Source organism: Cryptomeria japonica, chromosome 8, assembly GCF_030272615.1.
Source record: "Cryptomeria japonica chromosome 8, Sugi_1.0, whole genome shotgun sequence".
In the NCBI taxonomy this organism is placed as follows: domain Eukaryota; kingdom Viridiplantae; phylum Streptophyta; class Pinopsida; order Cupressales; family Cupressaceae; genus Cryptomeria; species Cryptomeria japonica.
In genome coordinates this window covers 636875694-636890647 of record NC_081412.1, presented here as the reverse complement: position 1 = coordinate 636890647, position 14954 = coordinate 636875694, and the positions used below count along the sequence as shown (strand labels likewise).

Below are 14954 nucleotides of genomic sequence, written 5' to 3'. Positions count from 1 at the left end.
ATTCATGATGACATCATTTATTTTCTTTACCAAATTTGCATTACATTCTTCTTCTCAAATCTTCATATATTCTCATTCACCAATCTGCTCTTAATCTTTTCATAAATCTGCACTATATCTGCTTATGTTCTAATACTCTTCATTGCATTGCTTGCTGCATCCTCACATACATTCTCTTCTAAATCTGTACTGTATCTGCTCAATCTCTTTCTCTAAAATTGCAAGATGATTTTATTTATCTCAACATCAATACTGCACAATCCTCCTTTATATCTGCATTAACACTCTTCTAATGCTCTTTTTCTAATTCCACATATGCAGATCTGAATGTGTTTTTCTGATCTTTTATTCCTTACATTCTTTTTCATACTTCTTTATTATGCATTTATATCTTTATTCCTTTTCTTGAAGATGACTTTTTGAATGAACATGTCCTTTTGCTAATGTCTTCCACTATGCTTAATTGTTGCCTTTTGTCTATTATAATTTACTGTGTATTAATCATGTTAATCGATGCTTATAACTTCTGTGCATGTTTCTTTGCATAGTAGCTCCCTTAACTAATTTAGTCTCTTGCCTTTCAATGAGAATCTCAAGCGATGCCTTTATAAAGTAATTGCTGCCTTTATTAAGCTGATGAATGCTTTTTGTATTTCACTGCTTTAGTTATTATAAAGATCGCTGTCATATGGATCGCCACCTTTACAATTAAGAACAATTATTGTCTTTACTAGTTGTTGATCTTCACTTTACTATTAATCACTGTAATTCATTATTACAGACAAAGCGCTGCTCTTAATCAAACTAAATTGCTGCTCTTATTAACACCATCATCGACTTCTTTGACTTTTTAATGAAGTTGCTGCTCATTAAGTATATGAGTCATTTGTTTGTATGTTTATAAACATGAACTGCCACCTTAATGTTTATATCGACCACCTTTGCTACATAGTCAACATCACATAGAATCGGCTACCATTTCTTTGTCTTTTAATTAAACCACTGCATGGTCCTAATGAATCGGCCAGCCATATACATTTCAAATCATACCATCTCATTGTATCATCATCAATGTCTAATCATACTAATTCTGATTTCTGTTCATGTTAAAGTCACTGTCATTAAGTCGCCCATCATATGAACTGATCATAACTTGTTTTGGTGGCCATTAAAAGATTGCTACACATATATTGTGGCCATTACAAGATCGCTGTGTTTTATTGCTGCTCTATTTGTCTTCAAGTCGCTGCTCTTAATGATAATGGAAGTCTTTTCTTAAGAGTTTAGTCGGCCATAAGTGTTTGATTAGATTGTTGCACATATCATAGAATGAGTCGCTGACTTGGATTTTCTGTTCATTTATTTACTGTTATCTCTACCTTAGGTATCTCTGCATCTAATATCTCCTTCAATGGCCTGCACTTTCACTATCTCTGCCTTAGGAATCGGCGCATCTAATATCTCCTTCACTGGCCTGCGCTTTCCCTATCTCTACCTTAGGAACCTCTTATTCATTGACTTTGGGTGATTACAAGTTTCATTTCCCATAATATAATATGTCTTGAGTGATCTAAACAGGTCCAATTTAATCTAGGTCAGTATCATAAAAATATCTATATAGATTGCTTTTCTTGAGTCCACATCTTCTTCATTATTGTCATTCCATCATAAACTTCTTTACCATTCTTGAGAGTGACCACAACTGAATATAATGTCCATGAAAAGTTTAGTGTCTTGAATATGATCAATGTTGTTCATATCTTGTTCCAATTTGTATCAGCCTTATCTATAAAGATAATACAAGGAGCTTTCTCTTGGAACCAACAAAACTGTTTTGTCTTATAAACTTATAGCTGCATATTGACATCAATGACAAACTTGTCTATAACATTGTCTTCTTACCTTCTTGACATCAATGATAACATTTCCAACACCCTTTCATTTGATTGCAAGTTTTTCAATTTCAGTTTGATAGTCATGAATATAACTTAACTACCTTCGAATGGTACAGCCACTCAAGCAAGTAACACACTTCAGATTTTCTACTAAAAAACTCTTCAACTTTGAATCTCAATGGAAACCCCTGAAATTGAAGTTTCTCCTCATGTCCTTGGTTGGTCTCTCACAGTTGCAGATGTGCAAAAACCATGGAGGTTTTTGTCTCCAAGGCTCTCAAACCACAAGCTCCTCAAAGGAGGTGAGAAGGAGAAAATATCATCAACATAATCTCTTCTCCCCAAAGTTTGCCTTTTATAATTCTCCTAAGCTACGCCCTAATTAGGGCTAAAACCCTAACATTCCAAATGAATAAAATAATGATTACCTTTTTCCATATCATAATATTCACCTTTTGGAGCGCTCAACTTATTTTATGTTCTTTTTCCACTTAAGTCATTCTTTTATCTCTCTCTAGAATATAAACTTTGGGAAAGTGAACCTTTATGTTATGAATGTGTTTTAGGTGGCCCAAGGAGAGATTATGAAATTCAATTTAGCTCAACCAGAGTGATTAATTTAATGCTCTTTGCAAAACAAACAGAAACTCCTAACATATTTTATGGAGACCAACCAGCTTGGGTCCTCAATCCAACCTGTTAGTCTACGAGGACCATTAATAGACTAACCTTGTAAGCAGAACTGGCTAAGGGGGACATTATAGGAACCAAAAGGACAATTTATTACATAAAATCCAGGATATTAAGGTTAAATCAAAAAATCAATTAGGAGCTTCAAATTTTGTATTTACCTGATGTATTTCTTGTGGACATAATATTCCGTAATTACCTACTACTTCAAAATATAAATCTGTGTTATTTTGCTTGAGTTATATTCATCTCATGCACATAATGGTCTAGGTGCCTACTCGTAATGTATGAAAATCCATTTTACTATACTTGGTGGCTTCTTCAGTTCAAATACATAGATTTGTGTTTGATAAAAAGACAAACTGACAAATAATTCCCAAGAGTGCATACCTTGAGTCACCATCGTGGACCGAGAAGCATTTCTTAACATTGTCAGACATTCATGCACACTATCTAATATCTCCACACATCACAAAATTAATACAATAGATTATTCTAGTTAAAAACACATTTACAATTGATAAAAACTTAAAACTAATCAAAATGCATCCTTATGTTTCTTCGAGACAATTCGTCTAGATAGTTCAAACTTATATTGATTGACATCGAACAAATTCTTTAGTTTTCTTGATATATTACTGAAATTAGTGCACATATGCCAGAAACAAACCTAAAGGAAGGCCGAGATTGGAACCTCTACCTAGAAACTTAAGAAAAAAAAGATTAAGAGGTTGCCTTTTTGGACCTAGATTTATTGCAAATGATCATAGTTTGTAAGCATCTAAGAATTACAAAATGAAAGTTGTGAATTGTAGAGCACCCAAGGTATCTTTTTGTTGCATTACCATGCTGCTAGTCATATAGAGCTATCTCCCATAGAACTATTGGCCAAGCTTTTAGACACAATTTCATAAACGTTCTCTGACAAACCATTACATGCAATAATCCGCTCCAATTGAGCCTGTAAAGGATTACAAGGTTCATCAGAAGACAAACAAATTATCCATGGAAATAGTAAAAGCATTGATCAAAAGCCAAAAATATCAATCATCTCTATGGATGATTTAACGGCAATTGAACAGCATGAAAGCACAGCTTTGCATGTTCCTAGTTACTATACTGACTGTAAATTCATACCAAGGCATACAGATGAATGGTTCCTTTGTGTATTTAGATGAATAGCAGCCTATGTTTGTGCCATTTGTTTGCAGGTTTCCTTTTGAAATTAAGAAATCCAACAAAAAGTGAACTAAAGAACTAAAAATTCTAACTTTCACTATGTTCATAAATCAAACCTTTGCAAGTGCTTGTCTCCCCATGTCAAACCTCTTCCACCTTGACAAAGCTGAAACCATGGAGGATGCAAGCTGCAATTGTAAGACAAATTTCAGAATCACATGATTGGAGCTGCTAATTATGGTTCTTATCACTAACAACAGAATGTTAAGATGATAACCCATAGAAATTTAACTCATAATTGAATCTGACCTGTGGATTAAGTTTATCTAGCTGCAATACAACATCTCCAATAAATTCGTACCCAGAGCCATCTTTTGCATGGAAGTTAACCAAACAACTACAAAATCCTCCAATAAGAGCGCCGACCTGATTAATAAGAATTAAGTGAGGAATAAAATCTAATATGCAATTCACAAGGTAGAACTTAGCTTCCGCAGAAAAAGACAAACAATAATATTGATGTTTAACTTAAGGCTACCTAAAACTAAGATACACTAGCACAGTTAATAAAATAGATCTTGTGATTATAAGTACTTCTAAATTTTGAAGGCCACAATGACGCAGAAAAAAATAGAATCATAACAAATAAGGGTTACATGGGATGCATCCCCCTTTCTTGGTTGCCCATTGTTTCTGGTATACAGAGATGTCCAAGAAAAGTAAGAGTCTCCCATAAAATTGGGGACACAAACCCAATGTATCACAACCATGCCAAACATCCCAATAGATGTCTGAATTTTTTTCATTTGAGTACAGTGCTACTGGGTGTGTTTTCAGGATGTGGAGCAGATGTTCCCCCGTCATCCCTCCACTGCCACTAGCAGGGAGGAGACATCCCCAAGATGTTTCTCTCAAAGAGAGGAAATTTCTAGGGCATCCACCCTTGACGGGTTCAGTGGGGAACGTTGAGGTATTCTTAGGGTGGCACCAAGACTTCCAAAGAACCAGAAGTCCTTTAACTGCCCCCAAGACCCCTGATTGTCTCCCACATCTATAACATCAAAAGGCAATTTAAAAAAAACGATAAAATCTATTTCGCTAACCCTAGCTCTAAAATGCTAAAGATCTCCAACCACATCCCAAATCCTCAAAAGAACTATTAATATTAAATATAATTCTTTGAAGAATGAAGATTTGGTTAGAAATAATGAGGACTTGGTGTTGGAGAAAATATAGTGATAAAATTATGAAAAACGATGTGTGCCATGAAGGTCCATGTGACCTTCAAGGCCTTAGTTTGGGCTTGGTGGCAGGGGCTTTGCCCCTCTACCTTTCCCTATATCATGATTGGGAGGTGCTGCCCCTTGACTCCACTAGGGACTCCACCCCTATTCTCTTGTGAGGGGCATTGCCACCCAACCCCATTGGGGGCTAAGTCTCCAAATACCTACTTTGGTTTATATTTTATATATATTTTCACCACCAATTGTTCTCCGATATTTGGGTCTATGGTCCTCTCATCCCCAAAAACCCAAACACCCCTTCAAAAACTCCATGCAACTATGTTAAAAAACAAGTCTTAATTTAGAGAAAAAAATGAAAAATAGAATGAAAACTTAGAACTTTCAGGTTAGGTGGGCATTTAAAGATGCCCCAGTATCTTTAGTAGAAAATCCAAGAAAATCTGAAAATGGGATAATGATAAAAAATTAAAAAACTGAGGCATTGTGCATTGTCCATGAGTCCTATCAACAGTTAAAGGTTCTGGAAATTTTTCATAAATACATTGAAAGAAACCAATTGAAGGTGAACAATATTCAATTGTCTTTGAGAATGAACTTGTAATCCTTAGGTGGCAGTTCTCTCTGCAAAGCTAAATCAGACAGATCCATCAAATAGCAACCAGATATAACAGAGATCTGAACATAAAATTTTAATCAAATCTTAGTACGAAACCATGGAAACTTCACCCATATTAGTTAGCTACAATACTTATCATTATTGATACCTGAAAAGAATTAATCTAGCCCTACCATTTGCGAGGGGCTAGCAATAACTCTCCCGCCAAAGGATTGTAGGGGACCAGCAAATTAATGACGTTAATTAATATGCTTTCACTTGATAGTTGCGTATAAAATAGTTGTAGAATCGACACTTGATAGTTGCTAGAAAAAAACCTTTTTATACTAGAATGATGATTGACTATTTGTCATTTGTGTTGTGTGATTCTCAACCTCCTAAAGTTGCCAACACAGGCTAAAACATTAACAATTTGCCAGCTGTAAACATTTTTCATGTGCCTAGTAAGAAATAAGATAAGAAACAGGTATTTAATTGCTAAAGATCTTAATATTCAGTTGCATGGACGAGGTTGAATTGGATCACTTTAGAAATATTTCAATAGCATGAAAAACAGAATATCGGAAATGCACCAAATTATTGTATTTTTTAATTCAGTTTACGGCTAGAATTTATAGATGCTCTAGCCTTTAGAAGAAAACACAAGAAAAAGATAAAAAAATAAACTGAGGCATTGTGCATTGTGCATGATTTATATCAAAAGCTAGAGGTATTGGAAAACAATGTGCATTTCTCAAATTTTATGACTTATTGTTGGACATTTGTACAGCCTTCAGACCTTATAATGTTCCGATTTTTGGGTTCTCTTGCATTGTAGTTGGCTTTTACCTTCTTGATACGTGCCAGCTTTATCAAAGGGGTTATTTGATGTTACCAGTGAGCTTAGATGGTCTAGAGGACGCATATGATGCTTTGTGATGTTATCTCTGGATTCTAGTGTGTTCTCCAAGATTCTTGGAGAGTGTCTATTTATATTAAGTCACCTGGTTAGGCTTGATTCTCAATATATATCATTGGTATCACTCTTGTAGTCAATTTTTGATTTTTGACTCCATTGCTCTCCAAAAATTTCCACAACTTGTGTGCATTAATGGATTTATTTTAATTATATTACTGGAGGTTGTTTGATACTATTTAATTATTCACCTTGATGTAGCTCGTTGGAATCGTATATGGAAAATTTTAAATGTCGGGATGCTAATAAAGTGACTTTCAATGTCGGAATAATTAAATAATGAAATAAATCACTTTTCAGGGATATAAGGCTAATTTAATCAATAAAATATTTTATATTGTGTTTTTCAGAAAGTTCCAAGGAAAGGTTATAAAAAGGGGTTTGTGAGCTCATTTGAATTATGCAGTTTATTCTATTTCTCTGATTGAAACCCTTGTTTGGAAGATGGAACTCGGTTTCATCTTAGCCTCTAGAGGACAAAAAACCTCTTGGAGAAGATCAATTTCGGTGGTGAAAGATTACTCCCTAGTTGGTAGCAAGAAATATCACTTAGGTTTCTTGCATGGATTCGAAGATTGAAGTTGGGAAATGTAATATTCTCACTATTTTTTTTAATTTTTCAAAGCAATATCACAATCACACCAATCACCCGTTAGGGTTAGAATAATGAAACCAAACAACTGGAAGGAACCCTACACTTTCTGATCACCGAGAGCCCAGACTGGGAGGGTGAGAGCATACGGTAGTAGGGGATTGTTATAGATAATCTGCTGAACTACTGAAATACAATAACGGGCGGCAAGCCAGCCCCTTCGGCTTATCCAATGGGAAAGCAAGGAACTTGGCGGTAAACCAGCCAAGAGAACAATACTTCAAACACAAATCACTCTACCGCAATATTTCAGCGGGAGGATTGAATACACCGAACAAACTCAACTCGATCGCTTATGCAGCGGGAGGATTATTACAACCAATATCACTCAACTGCTTATGCAGCGGGAGGACTGATTTACAAAATATTAGATATAGGCGGCAAACCAGCCTCTTCCACTTTTCAAGGGGATATGAAGAATACAATCTAGAAACGGTTAGTAGTACTACTACTTAACCTTACAATAGAGATGAAAGATAGAGGAGTACAATGCTGAAACATGAGATAACTATCATCAAAATAACTCAACAGCTACTTCTTGGAATCTGATATAATAGTCAGCAGGCTGGAAATGCATAACCAGCAACACATAAACTCACTAAATTACTCATATCTCACTCATAATCCCTTCAATTCACCCCAAATCACTCTCAAACAATCACTAGACAAGCAGCGACTAAGAGCACACCAAAAAGAGCTACTAAACACCCCGCAAACACCCTGCACGCATCCCAATGCACTTCCTAGGAACCACGCCTAAGCTAGAAATTTCGATTTGCAAAATAAATCTAAGACTCCAAATATGGGGCAGCAAACTTAGAAGGTATATCGCCAATAGCATAAAGAAGGTTTGAGCCAATACCCAGAATGACCAGTCGCTCAGGTAGGGAGGTATGATCGAAAACTTGCTTCAGCCACAGCAAACCAACAACTCCAGAAAAAACACCACTCCAAAATACTGAAAATATGCAATAAAAATTTCACAAGAATACACCACTCAGCTAGGTAGTATGTCTCAAGTACGAAACTGGTAATACTAGGGAGCCACACTCCGAAGCTTCAAGTTCATATGCCAATCCGACAACATAACGATGCAATTTTTCAAGATCCCAAAAATGAGAGCCCAAGGCTCATATTTATAACTTCATGCTCCCCCAAATTCAAATGCAAATGGTGCCCAAACTCAACTCAAACTCCTTTCATTTCATTTCAAGTCTTCACCCAACATGGCGCCCACTTCCCTTCTTCCTAGGCAAAGTTCGAACTTTATCTTTGGTGATGATTTTGCAACATAAAAAATATATAACATGAGATGTTTTATCATCCCATATTGCCACCAAAAATTACGCCATTGACTTAGGAAAATAACACACTGATATCAAATAATTATTTTTCCCAGTCATCCTCAATAAATTTAATCAATAAATACAAATATTTAAATATTAAATCTTAGAACAAGGAAATAATATTTAATTAAATCATTTATGTCTCCCATACTGATCATCAACAAAACCAGGATGAAGCAGAGTAAAGAAGACCACAAAACTCCTCCGAAAGGCATGATCTTCGCACCCAAAGACAGAGCTTGGAAAGCGTAGTAAGACAACATCATCCAAACAACCAAACCCTGACTTACTAAAAATAGTAAGTTCTAGCTTCACCAACGTTTGAAACCCTAATTCTCCATTCCACATAGCCTATGGGTCTCTGGAATAGGCCAATTGACCACTGAAAGCACATCATTGAGAAGGGGACATTACAGTCCGCCCTCCCCAAAATTGCTTGTCCTCAAGCAATTGTAAGGCTGGATGCAATAAAATCTCTTCATTTTCCCATGTAGCATCCTCTGCTGGCAAATTTTTCCACTTGATCAAGTATTCCTTGATCACCCTTCTCCTCAAAGAACGCTCCTTGAAATCAAGGATATCTTCAGGAATCAAAACTAACTCTCCCTCCTCATCAAGTAGAGGTAACTCTGCTGAAGCAACAACATTATGTCCAAGAGCCTTCTTAAGGTGAGATATATGAAATACGTTATGAATCGTGCTGCTCGCCCGTAGTTCCAACTCATATGCCACTTCTCCAATCCTCCTGTTGATTCTGAAAGGCCCATAGAATCGTGGTTTCAATTTCTCAACTCCACTCTTCTTGAGAGTTGACTGTCTGTAGGGTTGGAGCCTTAAATAAACCATGTCGCCCACCTCAAAGGTGTGCTCAATTCCCTGCTGATAAGCATACAACTTCTGCTGATTCTGCACATGCAAGAGATTGTCCCTCAACGTCCTCAAAATATCTTGACTCTATTGCATCATATCCTTCGCCTGAGGGGTTCTGCTATCACCAAATATCAAGTCAACGAAGCTAGGAGCTTCATAACCATATAGTGCCATGAATGGTGACATCCGGATGGACATGTGATAGGAGTTCTAGCAATACTCTCCTAGGTGAAGCCATCTCACCCATGTATTCTGCTGCTCCGAGACATAGTTTCTAAGGTATCCTTCCAACCACTTATTCACTATTTTGGTCTGCCCATCAGTTTTGTTGAAATGTGGTGATTGATCAGCAAAGTACTGTACACTCAGCACGTATCCTTGCCGGGGTTCGGGGGCGGCAGCCCTCAAGAAAAATTTTTTTGCTGTTTTTCGTTGATGAAAACCGACATTGTAATAAAACCCTAAAAAGGCCGACTTTGTTTGTTGCCCTAAAAACGCATGTTATAAGCGGTTGGGATGCTTAAGGCATTGTAAGGTTGATGCATTGTTTTTGCTGGATAATAAGAAAGATTGGACGATTGTGTATGGTGGATGTAACCCATTCTGGGTGAACCACGTTAAATCTCTATGTTATCTGTGTCCTGTTTTATTTCTTTATCTTTTGTATTTAAATCTGCATATAATTGTTAGTTCATATTTGCTTCGGATCTGCTTGAAACCCTAACAAGTTTGTGGGTGATAACTTGTGCTTGGAGTGAGCACAGTACCACATAATCTGAAAATCTCCTACCAAAAAGTACTTAGAAACTTGTTGTCCCTATCACTCGCAATGTTCTTTGGTAACCCATGTAACCTGAACACCTCCCAAAAGAACACTTCAGCAACCTGAGCTGCTGTAAATGAGCTGGTGATGGCGAAAAAGTGAGCAAACTTAGTCTATCCACCACCACGTAAATACTATGCTTCCCTTGAGCCCGTGGCAACCCAGTGATGAAGTTTGGTGGAGCTGTCCCAAGTCATCATAAGGAGATTATTTTAGTCTATAAACTCTTCCAGCAGGACATAGATTTGAGCAGAGTCAGGTCTCCATTATAGTCACTACTTCCTAGTCTCAGATTTGCTTCCATTGTACTGAATGTGGGAGAGAGTTTGTGTCATATTAAGAGTCAATAAAGGTTCAGCGCTGCTGTGTATTTCTGAGAGTTGTTATGATGTTTTCAGATTGGTGCGTGTAATGAAAGGTCAGAGATTATGCTTCTGTTCTTGTAAACTTTATTTCTGCTGTTGCAAGATTAAAGGAAATTCTGTCATTTCAGTTTGCAAGCATTTCATTTATTGAGAGACATTAGATTTCCACAGTCCATAACGAAATATTGTGCTTTGCTTCTGGATTTTGCTGTGTAAGATTTATTTGCATCAATGTTTTGGATCACACTCCATGATCCATCATCAGGATGAGAGGGCTGCTGTAGAATGAAATTTTTTTAAAAATTCTGATGATGGATCATGGAGTGTGAGCCGAAACATTGATGCAAATAAATCTTACACAGCAGAATCCAGAAGCAAAGCACAATATTTCATTTACAGTTCAATCAATGCATTTCCTTTTCATTCTCTGCGATGATATGTCTGCTCTATAAATATCAAAACAACACCATTTCCCTTGCAAAACTGAAAACTATATATTAATGATATCAAGCAAACCCTTGGAAGAACAAAATAATTTTTGGAGTCGGAATTAGCAAGGGACTTTACAGGCCTGTTCTTGTTATATATTTCAAATTTGTAATGAAAACAATGAAAATTTTAGTGCTGCTATATTTGAATCAGTGAACTTGAACTTTGAATCTTGAATTTGATGCATTATGTGAATGTCTAAACTTTAATCTTGATGTCATGTACAGATAAACTTATAAAAAATAATCTCTCTGTAATACATATACTGCCATTCCCCGCTTTTGCCAAAAAATGGCCTCCTAGACTGCTGTCCCCAAAATGCATCCCCTGTCCACTGCCATCCTTGTCCCAGAAACACCGTGGAACATTGCAATAAATATAGTGGAAAACTATAAGGTAAAGGGGGCAAAAATGCAGCAAGGAAAAAAAAGAAATGATTAAAGCTCCAATTTAAGCATTTCATGTTAAATTTATTTACTTAAAATGCTTTCATCAGTAGGTTCATGGCACTCTTTCAAACAGATAAAGCAGAAAAAATCATGGCCACTCCTCTGTAATCAGAAAACAGTCAGGAAATGCCCATCAACTGCAAGAATTTCTGAATAAAAACAGAAGCCCATATTTAGGTCATTTTCTTGATTAGCAAAAAGAAACTTCAAGTCAATCCTACCTTGTTAGCATCATGGATGTCAAAGGAAGGATGCTGCATCAAAAGTTGTACATTCTTGATGTTGCCTGGGATATCTGAGTATGCTTGCAAAGCTAGCCACTTATTGATAACCTAGAACATGGAAAATCTAACATATAAGAACATTTCAATAATAGAAAATTTAAAAAATTGAAAAACATTATAAGTGCTAGAAAGAAATACATTCAACAATCAAAAGACAGTAACTGTCATAAATTCCCCAGACTAAAACTCATGGTAATAACAATAGTAGGAAGCAATAACCCACATAAACTAAATGAGATCTGTCTCAGATATGAATACAACGAGAAAATTTGTTACCAAGTCATTTGCTTTCCATTTTTGATAAAAATCTGACAAAACCTCAGTTCTAATATCACTAGGGTTTTGGGCAATAGCAGCTAAAGCTGCAAATTGTTCAGTCATATTTGCTGCTGATTTGTATTCATTTAGTGCAAGTTCCGTCATATCTGGATCTTCCAATGAGGTGAGATAAGCTGATTCATTTAAAAAAAAAAAGAATAAGATAAACAGTGTTCCAATTTCTACACTGTTAAAATATATCTTGAGAATTTTAGAAGAGAAGCTGATCGTACCAAGGGAAGTATTTTTCAAAGCACGCCTTGCCATATCTTCATGAATAGGTTCATAGGGATCTGAGCTTTGATTATTCTCAACCTTAAAAAAAAAGAAAACAATCAGTCTACCACAATCCAAATTTGTGTTACTCTGTCATCTTCCTTTCTAAAGTTGCAAATGACGTGGATGTTAAATGAGAGATGCACAAACAATAGGAGTGTATCTTACTCAGAAATAAAGATAATATGTCTGCACCAATAATACTAGCTAATACATCCTTGCATAAAACAAATGAATTATTTATGTATTGTCATGCTTCTGAGAGAAAAAAAAAAAGGAACATTTAGAATGTGCTTCAATGTTGGTTTCTCAACACTTGTTGAAACTTGAATGCATTTTCCAAAGAAGTAATAAAAAATTCTGCAGCAAAAATGAAAATTTTGCCCATGCAATAGTTTTAGTTGGCACTGTCCCAATTTACCATTCATATTTCACATATCATGTATTGTCATTGATAAGTATTGTACCAAAATAGCATTCATATTTCATGTATCATGTAATTAAATATTTGCAGGTTACTAATTCTCAAAAGAATGCAAAAACATTTGCCAGCCTTCTGTCATGCATATGATTCCATGAAAGAGACACAGAGAGATACTCTAAAATCAACAATGAACAAGATTTCACATACGTAATTTGATTTATAATGATATGTAGTATATTTCATGGCTTTAATTCATGTTCATACAAATTATGTAATTTCCCTTGTGAGATCTTCTCTAAATTCTCAATATATTGAGTCTATTATGCTTATACTTTTTATGGAAATGTATAATGGAAATATTGCTATATAAGCCTTATATCACTAGTACTCCAATAGGATAATTAAAGTGGATGTGAAGTATTCTAATAGACAGTAATTTCTGATACAAATCTCTAAATATTTCTCCAAGTGAAATATATATTCCAATTAAGAAGATGGTCTGCAGTTATGTCTCGCAGATATACGAGAGATCCGATGAGCCTTTATGATTCACTTAGTTTACAGTCGGTATAAGAAAGTGTATAATCTCTGATCTCTTATTAATCTGATCCCTATCTCTGAATGATAAATTATGACCATGCGATTAGATGAATATGGTTTGGGTATGGTAGACGTTAAAGTTCTGATTCTGATCACTATACCTGATAAGTTTCTTTGTAATCTTCAGATGACTTGATGCCTTCTCCACTTAGTTTACTCTATACTCATGCATCCTTGTCCTTGCTACGTGTAATGGCCCTTTTGAAATTAACAACAAAACATACAAGTTGCTCAAGAAAATGAATAATGTTATATTTGGTTCAGTGGTTCAATAACATTATATCATGTTTCATTAAGTTAGTCGCTAGTGATAAATTGCTAAGAAGAGGTGGATAAGTGAAAGGTATGGTCACTGGAAGGAATCACTTAAGAGAAACGAATCCATGCAACAAGGAATTAGTGATTAATATGATAAAAGAAATTGCTTAAACAATACTTAGTTAAGCTGCTCACATTTAAGAGAATCATGTAAAAAGGTGCGTTTAAGGGAGAGATGTGACTATTAATAACCGATCCTTATGAAGCATTATGACCTTTAAAAGAAGCCATTAAAAAAATAAAGAGAGAGGGACACATAGGATCATAAGGGATATGTGGAAGATTTTTATTCTATTAGTGACTTCAAAGTAAGTGCTCAGATTGATCTGCTGACATATAAAGTTATGGACGCATGATTGTACAGAGCAATCATTACCAGGAACATAATCCTCAAAGTAAAAATCGCAGGGATAAATTGAAATAATCAGGGACAGAAAATTATCCATTTGTAGTTACTCTTAACTTCATATGGCATCATGTGTAATACATTTGTATTCTAAAGGGAGAATACCAGGAATTACACCATCTGAATCTATATCAGAATTTATATCAGAATTGCTACTTTGACCATCAGCCAAGCCTCTCAAGATATGGCTTCAATATTGATACAAGACAGCCTTCATCCATTAATATAAAGATTGCTACTAATCTAAGTCAGACTGGAGCTATTCTTGGTTAAACCATAGGAGTATCATGTAGAAAACATTCAGATCATTTCATATGATCAGAAAGACCTTCCACCTATTAAACTGGGTGTCATTACAATAGAAATCAGAAACTCAGTATATTGTAATGATTGGAGAGAATCTACTTGTGTAGTTAGTCTCTAACAGATTTATCTATCTCCTAAAGTCATATTAGACCTTCTCCGATTGGTAGATATCTTACCTTGCATCAGTTATTATTCTTCAGTGCATAAGGGAAGTAATGTTAATGTCATCATCTTACTAATACATTGGTCTAAGGCTACTCACTAATAAGTATTCTTGCTAATCTAACTAGAGATATGCTTGGATTACCTATAGGGTTGTAGAAGTCTTATACATCTATCTCTCAATCATACAATTCCAAGCAAGACCCTAAAAATTATGATCATAATTGAACCATTGTGCAAATCAGTAGATCAAATAATATTTTCAAATACTAGCCCAAAATCCAAAG

General features: G+C 35.5%; 1 protein-coding gene across 2 annotated transcripts in view; it reads right to left on the bottom strand.

Annotated features, from left to right (window-relative positions):
• Nucleotides 1–3161: 3161 nt before the first annotated feature.
• The window catches only part of LOC131036892 (puromycin-sensitive aminopeptidase), a 272323-nt gene continuing 260530 nt past the window's right edge, over nucleotides 3162–14954 (bottom strand). For both annotated transcript variants that reach the window (XM_057968905.2, XM_057968906.2), the window contains 6 exons: nucleotides 12409–12490; nucleotides 12134–12309; nucleotides 11795–11905; nucleotides 4074–4190; nucleotides 3881–3952; nucleotides 3162–3546 (listed from right to left, as the gene is read on the bottom strand). In XM_057968905.2, coding sequence (XP_057824888.2) covers nucleotides 3442–3546; nucleotides 3881–3952; nucleotides 4074–4190; nucleotides 11795–11905; nucleotides 12134–12309; nucleotides 12409–12490 — 663 coding nt within the window. In that variant the 3' untranslated portion in view covers nucleotides 3162–3441. The remainder of the gene's footprint in view (nucleotides 3547–3880; nucleotides 3953–4073; nucleotides 4191–11794; nucleotides 11906–12133; nucleotides 12310–12408; nucleotides 12491–14954) is intronic.